The sequence below is a fragment of the Perognathus longimembris genome, chromosome 7 (assembly GCF_023159225.1).
Source record: "Perognathus longimembris pacificus isolate PPM17 chromosome 7, ASM2315922v1, whole genome shotgun sequence".
NCBI classification, from domain to species: Eukaryota; Metazoa; Chordata; class Mammalia; order Rodentia; family Heteromyidae; genus Perognathus; species Perognathus longimembris.
Genome location: NC_063167.1, coordinates 28,300,528 through 28,319,823, shown reverse-complemented (window position 1 = coordinate 28,319,823; position 19,296 = coordinate 28,300,528). Strand labels below are relative to the sequence as shown.

General features: G+C 46.8%; 1 protein-coding gene across 3 annotated transcripts in view; it reads right to left on the bottom strand.

The window, feature by feature from the left end:
- Positions 1-6,508: 6,508 nt before the first annotated feature.
- Cfap57 (cilia and flagella associated protein 57) overlaps positions 6,509-19,296 on the bottom strand; it is a 69,206-nt gene continuing 56,418 nt past the window's right edge. For all 3 annotated transcript variants that reach the window (XM_048351068.1, XM_048351070.1, XM_048351069.1), the window contains 2 exons: positions 12,215-12,347; positions 6,509-7,860 (listed from right to left, as the gene is read on the bottom strand). In XM_048351068.1, coding sequence (XP_048207025.1) covers positions 7,646-7,860; positions 12,215-12,347 — 348 coding nt within the window. In that variant the 3' untranslated portion in view covers positions 6,509-7,645. The remainder of the gene's footprint in view (positions 7,861-12,214; positions 12,348-19,296) is intronic.

Here is a 19,296-nt window from a genome sequence, read left to right as displayed (position 1 = left end):
TTTGTACTCAAGGAGTTCTCTCTACCAGAGCTATTTATTACTCTCCAGCCTTAGTCTGGCCAACTCACGTTCTTTGACTCTTGGACCTGCAAGCTGGTTTGGTTTGCATTCACAGCCTCTTCACTTTCTCCACAACTGCTCAGACTGTATCGTGTTTAATCTTTATTCCGTTGTGTCATCCCTCTTCCCAGATATGTGATCTCTCAGGGCTAACCACCCTGATCTCAGCAGCCCGCACTCAGTAACCTGTACATGGGGAATAATCAATGTTGCAGAATAAATAAAAGCATAAACGGACAGGTGTGGAGATATCTGCAGTGAGCATACATGGGTTTGGTCCAAGCTACAGGGGACGGTGAATGTTTTGCAGATGCATATGGACTGAGCAGAATAAGCATCAGTTCGCAAAGTAATAGTGCCTGACCTCCATGCTTGTTTTTTTTTTCTTCTTCTTTTTTTCCTGTGGAGATGACAGGGTGGTGGTTATTACTCCACATCAGCAGTGTTGATAAATACACATACAAACTACACACATCATTTAAAACTTCTTTTCATTAGAAGAGAAGTTCTATTATTCTAAATAATAGAAATTAATGCATCAAAATAAATATATCTGAATTCCAAAATACACTTTGATATATGTTTTATTAGTGAACTGTTTGACAGTTTCTCTCTCTCTCTTTCTTTCTCTCTCTCTCTCTCTCTCTGTTTGTGCTGGTACTGGTGCTTGAAGTCAGGGCCTCAGACTCTTGTTTAGCTTTTTCCCTCATGGCTGGAGCTCTACCACTTGAGCCACACCTCCACTTCTTTTTTTTTTTTTTTTCTGGATAATTGGAGAGAAGTCTCACAGACTTTCCTGCCCCGGCTGGCTCGGAACTACAATCCTCGGATCTCAGCCTCCTGAGTTACTAGAATTACAGGCATAAGCCACCAGTGTCTGGCCTATTTGGAAGTCTTTTATTGTGTACAGAGTCTTGAAACATGGAGTGTATTTTAGACAAAGCCCATCTCAATTTAAACTGGCTACATTTCTTTTTTTTCCAGTCCTGGGGCTTGGACTCAGGGCCTGAGCACTGTCCCTGGCTTCTTTTTGCTCAAGGCTAGCACTCTACCACTTGAGCCACAGCGCCACTTCTGGCCATTTTCTATATATATGGTGCTGGGGAATTGAACCCAGGGCTCATGTATATGAAGAGAGCACTCTTGCCACTAGGCCATATCCCCAGCCCATAAACTGTCTACATTTCAAATGTTCCTTCACTACAATTGGCCATGGTTGTGTCTGGGTTCATCTCCTATAGGAAAGGATAAGGAGGGCTGACTGCCGTGGTGCGGCCTTGCTGCGGTGCAGCCTGGATATGGGTGATGGTGGTGTGCTATGTGCAGGCATTCATTTGGCCAGTCTGCAAGGCATTATAAGGGTGTCTCTTTTATAATGAAGAGGCGCAGGTCCGGGCAAGGCTTGTCAGCTGTGGTTTCCTCCTGTGCACGTTAGATATTTATTTATCCTTCTGATCCCAAAGAGGGTTGGATTCCAGGCAGACTTGCTTTCCAGCTGTTCTGGAGATCCACGAACTTTCCCCTCCTTTTCTCCTTCCCATGGGAGTTGAAGTATGTGGTGGTAGTGGGGGAACAATGCCTAAAGAATTCTCAGTTTAAACATTGTCTGGGTAAGTCTTTGTTTTAGCTCTGGGTCCTATCAAGTGACTCCTGAGTGAGCAGGGAGGCTCTGCACACAGCTGTTGGACTCTGTCCCCAAAGCACAGGTTGCAGACCTCTGAGAAGGGTGGTAAAAAGAGGCCTGAAGGAGGAGGAAGGGGGAGGGGAGGAGGAGGAGGAGGAAGGGGGATGGGAGACAGGAGGCTCTAGGCACACAGGGAAAGGTGTGAGTCCAACTTGTCCTCAGGTGCATTGGAAGGCTGTGGATGGGTTGAGGGTGGGGAGAAGCTGGAGGGCTACCTGCCTGCTTCTGCCATGTTCCCATCTTATGCTATGCCCACTCAGGAAGCTGAAGTGATCCCATTATAATGTAAAACAGATGACCCCCCTGCACTTCTTGAGTCCCTCCAGTAACCACATTTATCCTACTATCCTTTTCTTCTCTCTCTCTCTCTCTCTCTCTCTCTCTCTCCTCCTCTCTCCTCTCTCTCTCTCTCTCTCTCTCTCTTTGTTGGTCATAGGGCTTGAACTCAGGGCCTGGGTGCTGTCCTTGAGCTTTTTCACTTATGGCTAGTGCTCTAGCACTCTGAGCTCAGCACTACTTCCCATTTTCTAGTGGTTAATTGGAGGTAAGAGTCTCACTGACTTCCCTGCTTAGGCTGACTCTGAACCATGATCCTCAGATCTCAGCCTCCTGAGTAGCTAGGATTACAGGTGTGAGCCACTGGTGTCTGGCTCCTTTTACCATCTTTAAGGCATTCTCTGACCTCGTGTGCACCACCTCAGAGCTTCTGTGCTGGCTGTTCCCTCTGCCTGGAACACTTTCCTCTCATGTAGCTCCATCTTCTCTTTCCTTCAGAAGTGACTCAAATGTTACCTTCTCAGCGAGGCTTTCCTGGCCACCCTGTCTAAAATTAGTCTGCCCCAATGCTTCCCATCCCCAAGCCTTTATTTATTTCATTTCCTCTATTCCTGTATGATTTCCTCTAGCACACAGTCCTCTGTAATATGATATACAGTTTTATTATCTACCTAGATTACTGTCTATCTCCCTCTTGCAATGGAGAGTTTGTGAAGGAAAAGATTTGGCTCTGTTTGTTCACTGTTTTGGTCCTAGCTCCTAGAATAGGCCTGACATTCAGTGTCAAAACGTGCAATAAATGTTTGTTGAATGAGTAAGCAAACTGTAGAAACAATTGGTGGTTGCTCATGTCTGTAATCCTAGCTACTCAGGAGGCTGAGATCTGAGTATCACAGTTCAAAGCCAACCTAGGGAGGTAAGTCTGTGAGACTATTATCCCCAATTAACCAGCAAAAAGCTGGAAGTGGAAGTGTGGCTTGAGTGGTAGAGCACTAGCCTTGAGTGAAAAAGATTTTAAGGGACAGTGCCTAGGCTCTGAGTTCAAGTCCCTGTACTGGCCACATGTGCTAGCGCACACGCATGCACGCACACACACACATACACACACATACACACTACACATAATAGTAGAAATGACACTGGTTTTGGAGTTAAAGGAAGCTAGAGGGATTTTCAGGTTTTAATTTTCAGCTCTATTTGTATAACTTTGGAAACACTGTATATCCTCTGTGGGCCTCATTCTTTTTGTTTGTAAAACTGGAATGTCAGTATTTAGTCTGTGTGTTTAGTTGTGAGAGAGGTTATGCACTCATTCAGCAAACATTTCCTCTGTTACTTCTCTGGGCCAGGTATTGCTCAGGCGTGGGAGATGTAGGGGCACATAGAACAGGGCAGCTGCAGACCTTCAGTGTTCCAAGCAGCTCCCTACCCTCCCTGCTTGGTGGAGCATTGGTCCCACTCACAATGACCATCCTTTGTGCCAGGATTACATTTGGGACTCACCTCTATGGCAACAGTTGGTTGGATTGAAGGGAGCTCCAGACTGAGACTCTGTTTTGGCCATTTAAGATTAAGTTGGATGTTTCATTTCAGCTTCAGAGATTCTACTAAGGGGAGGTGCTCAGGTAGCCTCTGCCAGCTGGGCTGGCAACGACAGACTGGTCTCTACAGAGCGGCAAGGACAAGAGGGGGCAGGCCTCCAGCAATGTTTCAGGCTACTCTGCCAAAGACAGTACATGAGACTGTCCACCTGAGCCATCTGGAATCCAGCCTAAGAAGAGCACCCATAGCTTCTGTGATCAGAACTAGAATGTGTCAATTCTAATACATGGAATACATGAAGTGTATCTTTAATAAGTTCTAGTCCACTGTCACTGCCCCTTCCAAGCCCTGTCATATGACACATAGTAGATCTGCAAGAAAAGGAAAAATTCAGTACACTGCTGACTACAATAAGTGTTGGGAATGCTGTAGAAAGGCTTTGCTCCTGTTTGGCACACAGCTGGGTTTATGTAATCATAAATCCGGTGCTTAGTTGAGCTCAGCTCAGAGGAGCCTGGCTGTATCCCAGACATGCTGAAAGCTTGTGCAGGTCCCTGGACTTCCAACGGACTTGGGGAGCTCTGGGGTAAAAAAAAACAAAACAAAACAACTCACTCCTGGTCTTAGATGCCTTCTCCCTCACTTCCTACTCCAAATTCACAGCAATGGCTTGCAGGTAGATTTGCCTAGGTGCAACCTAGGTGCACAGATAAATATCCCAGATACACCATACCCCTCTGGCACCTCATGGGAACAGCTGGTTGAGCATCTAGGTGGGTAATGGCTGGTGATGCTTTGCATAAGAAACTGAGGAAAAGGAGACACAATGTCAGACCCTGAGTGTAAGGCAGGATCTCTGGTGCTGAGAGAATAGCATGGCAGAGGAGGCTTAATGGATGTCTGAGGCCCAGAGAGAAAGGATTCTGGAGGCTCCTCAGAACGGCACAGCAGCCTCCAGAGGTAGCAGCTCTCATACCAGAATTGTACGAATCTCCAGCGCTCACTGATGGAGGCAACCAGAGGGTTAAGAGTGGGATCCAGGGGCTGGGGATATGGCCTAGTGGCAAGAGTGCTTGCCTCATATACATGAAGCCCTGGGTTCAATTCCCCAGCACCACGTATACAGAAAACAGCCAGAAGTGGCCCTGTGGCTCGAGTGGCAGAGTGCTAGCCTTGAGCAGGAAAAAAAAAGCTAGGAACAGTGCTCAGGCCCTGAGTCCAAGCCCCAGGAGTGGCAAAAAACAAACAAACAAAAAAAAGAGTGGGATCCATGAACTAGTGTCTAGTCACCCGGGGAGCAGGGGGCACCCATCAGCTGCTGTGGGCCTACTCCATTAACAAATGGTTAACCAACCAGAAACCCTTTGTAGGAGGAAGTGGCTCTAGTGGGTGCTTCCAACCTGCCCATGGAGTCCAGTTAGGCAAAGTGAAGGGAGGTCTGAGATGCAGTCGCTAGAAAACCAGGTAGATGGAGAAGTACTCAAACCAGAATGTAGAGAGCTAAACAAGATTGTGCTCCTGGCTCCAGTTCCCTAAGAAGAAGTTATATTGACACCCATGTAGCCAAGAACACACAGTGCTGAGCTGCTGGTCAAAGTACCAAGTTCTGCAGGGGGAGGCTGTCCCTTGGCCTGGATTTACTCCCTCCTCATTCTCCCCACCAGCTGTATAGCAGCCAGTCAGGTGTAATTAATGCTCAGGTTAGCTCAGCTTGGGAGTCCTCTGCTCCTTTTCCTTCTGGGAGTCACATTCATGTAACTCTCACCATCTGGCCTATAGTGTTGCATGGCACCTCTCCAGTACAGTGTATAGGAGCATGGACTTTGGAGTCCATTGGACAATGAGGCTGCAACTCTGGTCCTTTCTGTGTGGCCATGGACCTTTTACTCCTCATGGTTTTATTTTCCTCATCTGTAAACTGAGGTCCACCTGGAATCAAAGACATTTTTTTTTTCAGTTGAAACACCCATTATCTGACTATTGAGGTATCCTAGCCACTGTGAATTTCTGAATTCCCAGAGCTTTATTTTCCTTTATATTTGTCTTCTTTCCAGGTTGTACTCCCTCTCCTTTGGCTTGGACAACTCCTACTAGTCTGCACTCAGAGGAGTTCACGCCTCTTCCTCTCCTCTGCTTTCATCTTAGTCTAAACTACAGCCTTCAACACCAGGACATCCATAACTTCTTCCTAACTGGTTCCCTGTCTCTGATATTGGATCTCCTCAATCACTGCCATGCTCAGACACTCAACTGAGCTTGAGACTCAGCTTGCCCACATGGAGCTCTTCTAGTAGGAGAAGCAGATATTAAACTAAACAAGCATAGTATGGTGAGGGCTACTGAGGAAAACAATATGTGATGTAGATGGGGTGCTGACAAGCGTTGACTTTCTGAGGAAGTGACATTTAGGCTAAGATTTGAGGGAGGTGCAGGGTAAGAGCACTCTATGTAGAGGAAGCAGGATGTGGAAAGACACATGGGCAGGGAGTCTGTGGCCTATCATGGGAGCTGAAAGGAGGCCAGTGTGGCAAAGGAGAGGAAAGCAGGTACAGTGACTCATAGCCACTTAGGACTGGCCTCTGGAGTCTCACCTATAACTTCCAGGTGTCTTCAGGGCTCTGCACAATCTGGGCCCTCTGACTCCTATTCTCCCACTGCACCCACAGTCTCATTTCAAGCCAGTTTTATCTGCAAAGGTAAAGTCCGGATGCTAGTTAGGAATGGAAATGTTTGATGCCCACTAGAGATCAACTACCCAGCATGATAATGGATTGGGTAATCATTTTTGTGGATGAACCTCTCAAGGTTGTTTGAGTTGTTTCCTACTCCTGGAACATGCTAAGGTGCACGCTGGTGTGGAGAGGGTGAGCTGGCTGCTGATAGGGTGCAGGCTGGGTGGCGTGGTCCTTAATGAGGAACCCATGCAACCGCTGGCAGGCATTCTGCTTGATGGTCTCTGCCTTGTATTTTCAGGAGAGCCTTGCTGAACAAGACAGCTGAAACCCAGTTCTTCTGTGAATACTAATCCAAGAGCAGTGCTCAGAGCTGGTAAAGCAGCAGGAAAAGGTAGGAAGCCAGAGATGCCAGCTGGAGAGGACTAGCAGAGACAAGGAGGGACTGGAGGCATACGTAGGGAACTCTAAAGGTAGAAGCCAGAGACATTTGGCTTGTACTTTTTTGCTCTTTAGTGCATAAGAGTGTCTCTTTTCTGGTACTTACATGTGGTCAGGTCTCCTAGAGTGGGGCTCAGAGGAGAAAAAGTGGCACCCAGAAGTGAAGCAGTTGGGGAGAGTATGCAGAACAAAGACAAGTCCAGAAAGAAGAGCAGAAGTCTGCCTGTATTCCTGAGAGCAAAGTGTGCAGGTAGTGTAAGCCCTTGGGAAAAATCATTTAACTTTGACGTGCCTATCATTTTACTTTATTGTCTTTTCCATCACTCTTACTTACACATTTCCTTAGAAACAGGACTAGGGAAGTAGCTCAGCAGTAGAGTACTTGCCTAGCATTTCAAAGACCCTAGGTTTGGTTCCTAGCAACACACATGCACAGCAGGTACACAGGCATGAGTGTACACACGCTCACCTGCTCCTCAGTCTTATTGCATTTCATACAGGAAAAGAAACCGTAGGAGGCTTTGTTGGGTTTTGATTTGGCTCGGAGAGGAGAAAGCCAAGAAGGAGGCAGCAGGTGGGCCTACCTAAGATGTCAGCAGGCAGCCTGGTCCTCCAGCCCAGACATGAGGCAGCAGGCAGAAATGCAGCCTCAACTCCTATATGATCTCTGCAGTCCAGGCAGCCAAATTCCCACACAGGACAGCCCAGAGTAGCTTTGGGTGAGCAGCTGGCCCCCCAGTCCTCAGGCTCCCCTCTTTCCCTTTCCTGCCCAGAGCCATTTAGTTAAGCAGAAGTTGGACAAGGTTGTATGCAAAAACCTTTATTCTGACCCTGACTCCAGATCCCCAGGACAAGAGAAAGAGGTCAGTGGGGGTCAGTGGGGGCAGGCTGCAGGGACCAGTCTGGGCTAGTGACATATCCTTGGGCCCAGGTACTTCTGGCTGTGGCTGGAATCAGGTTACCAGAGGAGTCACTTGGTATGCACTTCAAAATCGACCTCTGAATCGATGAGGGAAGGGAGCCGGATCCCACCAATGGTGTGGAACCCTGGGATCTGCTCTTGTTCTTGTATCTGATCTCTGAGACGTCGGATTTCTAGGCGTTGCATTTCGATGATTCTCTCGGTTTCTTCTTGCTCATTCAATCTCATAGTGGGAGAGACAGGGGCCTTGTCTGTGGTGGGCACTGTAAGGGTCACAAGGAGGAGAGATTTGCCCTGGTTACTGCATTGCTGCACTAACACCCCTCTTAGCATTCATTGGGCATCTACTGCAGGAAGAGACTAGATTTCAGGTGCTGGGGGTGCAGAGATAAAGCAGGCAACTTCACTGGCTCACGGAGAGACAGAGAAATGACAGGACACCCTTTGGAGTGACAAGGGAAAAGCTGAGCGTGACCCCAACCCAGCCCTTTCTTGATCTCCAGATGCCTGTGCTGAGGACCCGTCCAGGGGGTGCTGCTCTTCCTCCCATTCCCCAACTTTGGCAAGGTGTCACATCCCTGGTACACTACACACAGCCTTCCAAGGCACCAGTTTCCTCCTCCTCTTAACATCCTATTTCCCAGGTTTCTGGGGCTGGACTTCCAGCATTAATGACATTGGCCTCTGTGTCGCGTCAGCACTCACTCTTGTGAATTCCCCTCACACTGCACCACCAGGGTCCTTCATCACAAACACTGCTCACACACCAGTCCGCCATTTCCGACACAACCTTTTACTGCTTGGGCTCAAGCCCTCTGGTTGAGACCTTGTCTTTTTGGACTATTCCATTTCTTACTCATCAAATGGCTCCCAAGTTTATTCCCTTTCTGACCAGTTAGACCCACAGTGAGCTTCTTCCTCCATTTCTCTGATGGCACCCTCAGTCTTCTACTCACCTAGTCCAAACCACACGTGCCGTATCCAAACCAAATCTGAGATAACCCAACCCTTTGGCCCGTGTGTACTCCCAAAACATGTAGCATAGAAGACTCAAATTCTGGATCTCAAACCAACAATAGTTATATGCTTTTTCCCAGGTCCATGTTCCTTCTATTAAAGCCTCTCCAGTTGTAGCTGGAGATTTAAAGACATGAGCCACCAGCCCTGGCCCATCTTGCCTTCACTCTTTTATTTTCTTTTTGGCCAGTCCTGGGCCTTGGACTCAGGGCCTGAGCACTGTCCCTGGCTTCTTCTTTTTTTTTTTTTTTTGCTCAAGGCTAGCACTCTGCCACTTGAGCCACAGCGCCACTTCTGGCCGTTTTCTATAGATGTGGTGATTGGGAATCAAACCCAGGGCTTCATGTATAAGAGGCAAGTCTTGCCACTAGGCCATATTCCCAGCCCCCTTGCCTTCACTCTTAACAAATGATGTTACCACCAGACTGTAGCTCCTAGAGCCAGCCATCAATGACTCTCAGTGGAAAAGGGAGTCTAGCCTTCCCACTGCCAATACTTCCATGCAGATCTGGGGGGAAAGCTACAGAGGAACAGATATTGGAGGCCAAGAGAGAGATAGTTTCGAAGAGAAAGTGGTCACCAGTGACTACTATTGCCTTGGGCCTTTAACTGGTCTAACAAGGGCATTTGACTTGTCTCATCCTTCTTCCCAGGAGAAGAACCCTGAACCCTTCTCTTTCTGTTCCTTGGCGCTTCTCCTTTTTGGCCATCGATAGACTCTTGATCATTTTTATATGTCTTCCTTAGGCTTTGACCACCTCCTCCCTGCCCTCCCTCCCCTGTCCCAATCCCCTTTCACAAGCTGTACCTTAAACCTGGGGGTCCTGGGAGAGCAGTATATCTGCAGAGGGCAGAGCACACCCAGGCCTCCCTACCCCAGCTACCTGTTGGAGCTTGCATTGCTCACCCGTGCCTTGTTTTTGCTTACCTCTTCACCTGCTCCTTCAGCTGCCTCCTCTCTTTCATGGTCACTAGCATCGGCTCTGAGAGGCAGAGACCTCTCTCATCATAGCCTTTAGATGCAGCTACTTGTTCAGTCACCATCTGGCTTCCCAGGGGATCTCACCTGTGTGTGAAGCTGTGGCCCTAGAGGTACTCAATGGCATGTAGCCCAATTGGCCACACCAGTCTCTTTTTACCCTTAACTGTGCTCCTCCAAGAATGTTACAAGAATCTTGATGCAGATTTTGACTCTAAGGCCCCCAGGCTGTGCATTGATTTGGTGAGATCAGTGAACCTCAGCAAGCTCTTCCCTTGCACATTAGGGGGAAGGATCAGATACTGCAGAGCCACAGGGCAGCTCAGGGGTTTCCAAGGACTGGTACTTGTCTTCTGGAACATGCCTGATCCTGGCCACAAATATTGCCCCACAAATATTCCTGGAGTATAGCTTTGCCTCCTTGAAGGCCAGCTCATGGAAGATGAGCTGCCCAGGGCACATAGGTCTTCTTTCTCTTCACCGTGTCTCTTATTTCTTTGGCACGTAGGAATGTGGGCGGGGAGACCTGGTGTTCAGAACTCCTGGAGGTTAGGCATAGGGTCTTAAACTTGAGTTTCAGCTGTATAACTCTGGTGGGAACATTTTGTACCCTTTGCCACTTTGAAGGTATTAAGTCACCATTTCTGGCTTTCATTGTTGTTATTGAGAAATGAGATGCCAATGGGATTTTTATTCCTTTGTATGCAAGCTATCTCTTTTTTGTGGTGCTTTTAATATGGTTGCTTTGGTAGTTTCCAGTTCAGAAGTATATTTCCTTTTAATTATCTTTCTTGGGAGCCATTGGGGTTCCTGAATCTGATGCCTGGCATCTCTCATACACTGGATTATTCTATTCTACCCTCTGCCTTTGGTATATCTTTGTCTCTTTGGGCTGCAATCAAGCTACTTTCCCCATTCTTTTAGTTCACAAATTCTCCCTTCAGTTGTCTAATACATTGTTCAGTTCATCGACTTAGTTTCTAATTAAGACTTCCACATGCTCCCTGCCACTTGCCTGCCCTGGGTGATACTATATTATACACCCATAGTACGTGAGACCGCTGGCATCGAGAGATGCAACCAGGACTGTGGCTTTTTGAGCTTTACTCCTGAATAGAAACCACCCAAAAGAAGAAGTACTGGCTTACTGGCTTACTTTCCATAAAAGTGGTTTTCATTGGTTGCCCAGATAAAAAACAGATATGAGGGAATGTTTCTCTAGTGTCTGAAAGCCCAAAGAGATTGTCCATTACTCTTCAAAATCCCCTCCAGATAGGCCCACATGGTAAATTTCTTATAGAATTTGTTGCCAGGAGAAAGTTTATTTCTCTAGAAGATAATGTGAACTATCCCATTTCTTCTCTCTCTCTCTCTCTCTCTCTCTCTCTCTCTCTCTCTCTCTCTCTCCCTCTCTCCCTCTCTTTCTCTTTCTCTCCTTCATTCCCTTCCCTTCCCTCCTTTTCTCCCTCCCTGCCCCCCCTTTCCTTCCTTTCTTCCTTCCTTCCTTCCTTCCTTCCTTCCTTCCTTCCTTCCTTCCTTCCTTCCTTCCTTCCTTCCTTTCCTTTCCTTTCCTTTCCTTTTTCTTTGCCAGTCATGGAACTTGAACTCAGGGCCTGGGCCCTGTCCCTGAGCTTCTTTTGCTCAAGGCTAGCACTCTAACACTTGAGCCACAGTGCCATTTCTGCCCTTTTCTGTTTATGTGGTACTGAGGAATCAAACCCAGGGCTTCATGCATACTAAGCAAGCACGCTACCACTAACATTCTGCCAGCCTATCCCATTTCTTTATTTCTCCTTTTACTGTAGCTATCAGAAATCCAAGGGCATTGCCTATTTCTTTTTGTTTTTCTTTTCTTTTTGTGCTAGTCCTGAGGCTTGAATTCAAGGCCTGGGCACTGTCCCTGAGCTATTTTGCTCAAGGCTAGAGTTCTACCATGTAAACCACAGCTCCACTTTTGGCTTTTGTTGTTGTAATTGTTTTAGTTAATTGGAGAGAAGAGTCTCACGGATTTTACTGCCCAGGTGTATTTCCAAACACAACCCTCAAATTTCAGCCTCCTACCTAGCTAGGATTATAGGCATGAGCCAGTGGTGCCTGGCAACTCATGGCCTATTTCATGGGAAATTAGTTCCCTTCTTCCCTTTTGATATTTCCCTATCTTTTAGTCTTTATTTTAATTGCACAGGTCCACAATCCCTTTACCTCAAAATTCTAAAATGCAAAATAGAGATTTAAAAATGGAATGCTTTTTAAAAAGAAAAAACTCATGAGGCTCATTGTGCATATTCACATGTCACTATAGAATACTGATGTGTCTGATTTCAAGGCACTGCCCCCAGGCCCCACTTGGGATGTTACATAATGTATAACAGACTCTTTCTCAAATTGGAAAGATTTTGAATCCTGAATTGTAGCTAACCCTGGGGGATTTCAGACAGGGGTCTGTGGACTGGTGTTTGAAGAGGGAAGGGGTTCACAAATCCTTTGTAGGGTAGACAGGCTCCCAGAAGGCCAAGGGTGCTTGTGTCCTGACATGCGAGGAAGCCAAGAGGGCCCTGCTCATGGCTATCCATTGGTCCCTCAGCCACACTGCCCAGCACCCTGGTGACTAGTGATATTACCTGTCTCAAGGGTTTCTTGTGGTCTCATTTTCTTGGTCAGTTTCAGGGCTGCTTCAAGGTCATAGACTTGAGAGCGTGTTATCTTCAGCTCTCTGCGGAGCTCATTAATTTCTTTGATCAGAGAGACATTTTCCTTAAAAATAAAAAGAGTGAGTGTGGATGGATGAGTGATTGGCAGATGCAGGGCAGGTCCTCTAGGTTGAGGGGGTGGGATGGGCAGGTTGGTCTGGACTGAGGTTAACACTCTGAGGGCTCAAGTCTTTATCCTGCACATTGCTTAGCCTCTGGAGGTACTGGCCAACTTGCTTTGAGGTAGACTCAGTACTGCTCCTTTTCCTTGTTTTGTTTTCTTTTCTTGGATTGAATCCAAGGCTTCGGATTTGCTACACAAGCTTTCTACCGTGTGTGTGTGTGTGTGTGTGTGTGTGTGTGTGTGTGTGTGTGTGTTTAATGTTTTTGACTGGACAGACCTTTGCACTTTTGATCATCCTGCTTTAAATCCCAAGTAGCTGGAATGACAAGAATTTACCACCCCATGTAGCTTTTTCAAACATCATCCATAGATTTTCAAATATTAACAACATTTCCCTAAGCACTTTTAATGTTTAAGTATCATAGTAACCTATGGCTAGATTCTATTCTAATCACATTTTTTTGGTGTGTGTGTGTGTGTGTGTGTGTGTGTGTGTGTGTGTCTGTGTGTGTGTGTGTTGGAGATTGAACGCAGTGCTTTGTTCATGCTGTACCACTGAACTGTGCCCCACCAGAGCCTACTATCAGTCAGGGTCTTAAGTACTGTTGCCCATCTTCATTTTTCCATTCTTTTGTTGTTGTTGCTGCTGGTGGTGGTGGTAGTCATGGGGCTTGAACTCAGGGATTGGGTGCTGTCCCTGAGCTCTTTTTGCTCAAGGCTAGTGTTCTACTCCTTGAGCTACAGCACCACTTCCAGTTTTCTGGTGGTTAATTGGAGATGGGTCTCATGGACTTTCCTGCAGGCTGGCTTTGAACCATGATCCTCAAATCTCAGTTTCCTAAGTAGTTAGGTTTACAGGTATGAGCCAAAAGTGCCTGGCTCCATTCATTTCTTGAACCTACATTTCTAGGGCACCTACCTAGTCCTTGGGATACAGACAGAAATAAGACATGGGTCTTTCTTCTTCTTCTTTTTTTTTTTTTGGCCAGTCCTGGGCCTTGGACTCAGGGCCTGAGCACTGTCCCTGGCTTCTTTTTTGCTCAAGGCTAGCACTCTACCTCTTGAGCCACAGTGCTACTTCTGGCCATTTTCTATGTATGTGGTGCTGAGGAATCGAACCCAGGGCTTCAGGTATAGGAGGAAAGCACTCTTGCCACTAGGCCATATTCCCAGCAAAACATGGGTCTTGAACTTGGCACTGTGCTCTCTGGTGAGCAACATGGAAGAGTAAAGGAATCATTAATAACTGCTGCATGCAGGGAAATCCATCCCTTGTTGGTGTGTAACAAGTATCCCTCCATCCTATAATATGTGTCGGCCTCTGTGCCAATCCTAGGATAGACAGAAAGTGGGGAGTTTACAGTTTAGGCCACATTTTATCGTGGAACTGCCTTGCTGAGATAGAGGATTCCTAGGAACTGATACCAGGGGTGAAGCTTATAGGAATTAGCAAGGAGAGGGGCAAAGAGAGCCCTGAGCAATTGGAACAACAGGAGGCATGGTACAGAAATGAGTGTATGTGTGTATGTGGGTGGGGAGGGTGAGGTTCTGTATCACTGGAGTGTGAGCTGAGAAGAGGAGAGAAAAGAGAGGGGTCTAGGCATCAGTGGCGCATACCTATAATCCTAGCTACTCAGGAGGCTGAGATCTGAGGATAGTGTTTGGAAGTCAGCCCGGGCAGGGAAGTCAATGAGACTCTTGAGAGAGAGAGAGAGAGAGAGAGAGAGAGAGAGAGAGAGAGAGAGAGAGAGAGAGAGAGAGAGAGGCTTGCCAGAGGCCAGGTGCTGCACAATAGGACTAAACAGTCTGCCTTCTCCTTTTCCCATGCCTCAAATCTCTGCTCTACCACTTTATACTCAGCAGCATCAGGGAGGACGCCCCATGCCATGGGCCCCAGAATGATGGGCTGCTTTGCCCTTAGAGAGTTCACAGTCTTAGTATTCAGCTTGCCTACCATGGAGTCTTGCATATAACTATACAAATAAATCACCCAAGCATCTTATTAAATGGAGCTGTTGACTCAGTGGGTCTGCTTATTTTTAATGCATAACATTAAGAAAAAATTACTGTTATTTATTAAAAAGGTAATGTAAGGGGGTGGGGGTCTAGTTAGGTTCTACATTTCTAACCAGCTCTCATGGATGAGGCTGCAGGCTAAAACTATATAAGATGGACCCAACTCCAGGAACCAACTGTACCTCCACTTGGGTGTTATCCCATGAGTGGTGGGTGGGTGTGATCAGAGCCTGGATGAATGGGAGCACTTCTTTTGCTGAGCTGTGGCAAGCCCTCTTGTGGGAGGATGTACCGTGGGGCCCAGGCAGCTGGAGATTTTTTTTTTTTTTCCCTCCACAGACCCTTCATCTAAGAGCAGATCTAGAGCTTCTGGGTTCTGGTGTATCAATTTCATATTTGTCATTTGAAAAAATTACTTTTGTCTTGGACAAAATGACCAGTGCTCATTACTAACTGCTTCTCCCCATTCTCCAGGCCGGGCTTTGTGCCTGCTTTTTTATAAGCAGCAGGATTCTTTTTTTTTTTTTTTTTTTTTTTAATTTAGGTATTTGGTGCTGGTACTGAGCCTCGAGATCAGGGCCTCATTCTTTCACTTCTTTTTTGGCCCAAAGCTGATACTCTACCACTTGTGCCATGTCTCCACTTCTGGCATTTTCCTGGTTAATTGGGGGTAAGGATCTCACAGACTTTTCCTGCCTGGGCTGGTGTGGAAGCATGATCCTCAGATCTCAGCCTCCTGAGTATCTAGGATGACACACACCAGCCACTAGCACCCAACAATAGGCTTTGAATGCTTTATCCTTTTAACCTAAGATTTGGAGATGAGTTGCCCACTTTTCCTTTCTAGATGACATCCAGTAACATTCTGGGGGAACTTCCTCATACCAGCTTTACATGATGTTCAAGACACCACTAATCCAAAAGGTATTTATTGGGTGCTAAGACCTTGGACTCTGCCTGGCTCAATAATGATTGCTGAGATGGATAAGCCAATGAGTAAATAACAGTGGATACCAGCTTACAATAGGATGAGGACATCACAAACCAAGGGGTATGTGGTGGCAAAGGAGACCAGAACAGAGGGGAGGGTGTTGCAAACCGCCGCAAGTGCCTTGTCCCGCTGCAGCCAGGAGCAAAGGAGAACAGACTATGGAATTGGTTTCAGGGTACCAGGGGACTTGCTGCCTCAATCCAGCAACAGATCCACAGGGTCCCAAGAACAGGGCTTTTATTCATTTTCAAACAGGAGAGTATGTGCAGAAAACAAGGTAGCCAACTTTAAGAGATAAGGGCACCACAGTGGGGAGGGGGAGAGAACAATCCTAGGAGTAGTGACTTCCTGAAAACAGGATGTGAAGATGAGCAATAAACAGCCAATTTGATTTGGCTCTGCATATATGGGTTTCCACAGGAGGGAATATGAGAGAACCACAAGGAAGTCAGACATGCTCTGGTTTGAGGGCTTCCTATGCCTCCTCTTAGTTGGCTTTGTTTAGTTCACGTCCATTTCATTCAATAAACTAAGAAAGATAATCAGAATGAAGACTTGAGATGGCCAGTACCCTTTTCAAGTCTTCTCTGCTTACATCTCCAGTTACTTCCTCTTCTTAGTCACCTCCAAACATTGGATTAGTGAATGATATCTTGAGCTCATCCTGCTATCTATGGTCAGCAGCTCGCAATATCTCTGCCTTCTATGTTATAACCATCTTAGACACTCCCCTCCCCCCCCTGTCTACCAGCTATGATTTGTGATTGGAATTTCCAGTTCCTGGTACCTTCTGGTGAGTGTGAATGTCCATTTCTGACTCACCCTTTGACACATCCATGATGCCCAGATACCCAAAATGGGTCTCCAAGGCACAACTAGATCCTCATTTGAGTGTGGAAGCCCCTGGCTTAATGCAGCCCAATTCTTTTTTTTTTTTTTCTTCTGTTTATTTTTTCATTCCCCCTCCCAAACCACCTATGACTCAGTTTCCTGCTCCCTCCTCCCCCCAACAAATCATCTGTGACCCACTGGTCATTGTGCTGCACATGGTCTTTAAGTGGGCTTTAAGGAGAAGTATGCCATGGGAATCAGAAACAGGGGATCAATTGAGTATGAAGCAGGCACCCAGAGGATGGAGAAGAGTGGTCTAGGCCTGAAGTCAAGAGAGAGCAAATAGAAAGCACTGGAAGCTTGATAAGAACCATCAGAACTGCAAGGCTTAGCTAGATCCCAGCAACGTATCAAACATTTTGAATGTATTGCCTCATTTCATCCTTACAACATCCTTATAGGGCAAGCATTATCAGACTGATTTTGTAGGAGGGAACAAGGCCATGTATAAATGGCAGAGCTGGCATCTGTACTTGGCTGTGTCTGTCTTCAGCATGCTCTGTTTCTGCATGACCACTCCATCTCACACTCAACTTTCTCCCTTCCCATTTATGTTACTTCTGTCCCAATCCCACATATAATATTATGGCTAGGGAACCCCCTCCCCCCCACCCCTCCCCCCAATAAGTCATAGTTGAGCTCCTTAAAAATGTTTTCCAGAGCGGCCTGTGTCTAGAGGTTACACTGAAGCCAACTGTATGTGCTTTTGTGTATTTAAAAATGTAAGCTTAAAAAAGAAAAGAAAAGCTTGTGGAGCCTTTTGTTCCTGTTAACCCCTTGATCTGGATGGCCTACAAAAATCCCTCCAATCCTCCAGACCCCCACTCGGCCACTCAGTGGCTGGGAAATCTGAGGGGGAGGGGTTCTCTTAAGTGCCCAGTTTGGGGAATCTGAGGCAGATTGAGGGATGCTAATGTCTCTCTATATAGAGATTTCTAAACAAAGGGAGCAGAACTGCCTGAGGCATTCAGAACTGACACCCAGTTTGAAGTTAGAGACACCTATGTTGGGGAAGGAAAGGAAGGGTAATGTCTGTAGTGCCACCTACTGGCTGCACTGGGTCAATGCCTCTACTCATAGGCAAGGCCTTACAGCATGGAAAAAACAGGCCACAGGTGCATTTCCTGAACTTGAAAACCTTGCACGCTTAATCAGATCATCATCTATCTCACTACACAGCCAAGCCACCCTGGAATCTTCCTTTAATCCTTTCCTGCTTCCACCTGTGTCTTAACTGGCATTTCAGTTGGTCATTTCTATTCTGAAATGCCTTTGACATCAGAATTCCCCCTTTCTAGGCCCTTCTCATTTACCCTTAACATGATAGGTATCTCCTAATAGGTTTTCCTGAGTCTTTCTCTACCAGCTGGTGCCAGTGGAGTTCTTTTTTTTTTTTTTTTTTGGTCATAGGGCCTGAACTCTGGGCCTGGATGCTGTCCCTAAGCTCTTTTGCTCAAGGCTAGCACTTTACCATGGAGCCATGGTGCCACTTCCAATTTTCTAGTGATTAATTGGAAATAAGAGTCTTATAGACTTTCCTACCTGGGCTGGCTTTGAACTGTGATCCTCAGATCTCAGGTAGCTAGTATTATAGGCACGAGCCACTGGACATTGCTGAGTCCCTCTTTTTGAGACAAAGATGACATCCCTGTGTACCTGAGCAGAGGTGAGACTCTGCACTTTATGCCTCTTGGCACGGGGTGGAAGGCCCTTTTCCACTGTGACCTCATCTATGTACCATTCCTGCCCCAGCTCTGTGATAAACTAAGGCCTAGAGATCCACCAGTCTGTAACCCTGCCCAGGCCCTCCCATCCCAAATAAGCAATAAGAAAAAATTAAAAAAACAACAACACACCTTTCTTTTGCTTTTCCTCAGGTAGTTCTCTCTGCCTGGAAGGCTTTCTCTCCAGCTGGTCCCTAACCATCCTCTAGTCAGATGTCATTTTCCTTCCATTAGTCCCCAAAACATGCTTCTCCCACGAGCCCACAGCCCCACCGGAGGCACTTATGCCTGCTTCAAGTCCCACCCCCCCCCACCCCCCGGCTTTGGTGATTACTAGGGCTTGAACTTAGGGGTTTCTGTTTGCTGGGGGAGGTGTTCTACCACTTGAGCTGAACCTTCAGCTTTTTTTGTTCTCAGTATTTTTCAAATAAGGTCTCGTTGTTTGCCGAAACTAGTATGAACCTTGATCTTCTTATTTATACTTCCTGTGTAACTGAGATGACAGGCCTGTGCCACGGTGCCCAGCTTTGTACTGGTTAATATAGGGTCTTGGCTCTGGAAGGCCTTGAACTTCAACCCTACTGATCTCAGACTCTTGAGTAACTGGGATTATAGGTGTGAATCACTGTGCCTGGACCAAGTTTCTTTTAAAGAACACCCTAAGGGTAGGAGGATTCTCACACTTGCCTTGGAATCCTCCACGGCTTGTTGTGTAAGAGCCCTCAAAAAATGTGAACCAAATGAATACAACGTGTGTCCTAGATGTTTGCACTTCACAGCAACTCTTAGTTCTTAATCTGCAGGGCTGCTGAGGAATGGAATGGAGAAGCCTCCAGCTCCTACCTGCTTATACAGATGAGACAGTGACCTCGTTTTTAAAAATTATTTCCTAATGTGTCGCTCTCAGATACCATGCGTGTCTCAGCCTTCCTTAGTCATTTTGGGCCCTGGTAGCTGCATCTACAGCCTGAGCATGGGCGGAGGCTGCCAGCCAGGGGTCTGAAGCAAGGCATGCTGTCTCCCCCTCCCCCATCTCTAGGCCACAGGTACCCCTGGCTCATGATGTGGTGGGCTTTCAGTTTCTCTCACTGGATTTCCACCATCGTTCTAGAATAAGTTCTTTGCCGAGGGAGGGGAAAGGGAAATGGCATTTTTTAGTTAGTTCTTAATGTTTGATAGTTAGGCACCTTGTGTGATTCTTATGGTGACCACTGAGGTGGATACCTTTCTTCCCCATTTCCAGATGCACAGGGGCCTCCCGGAGAGG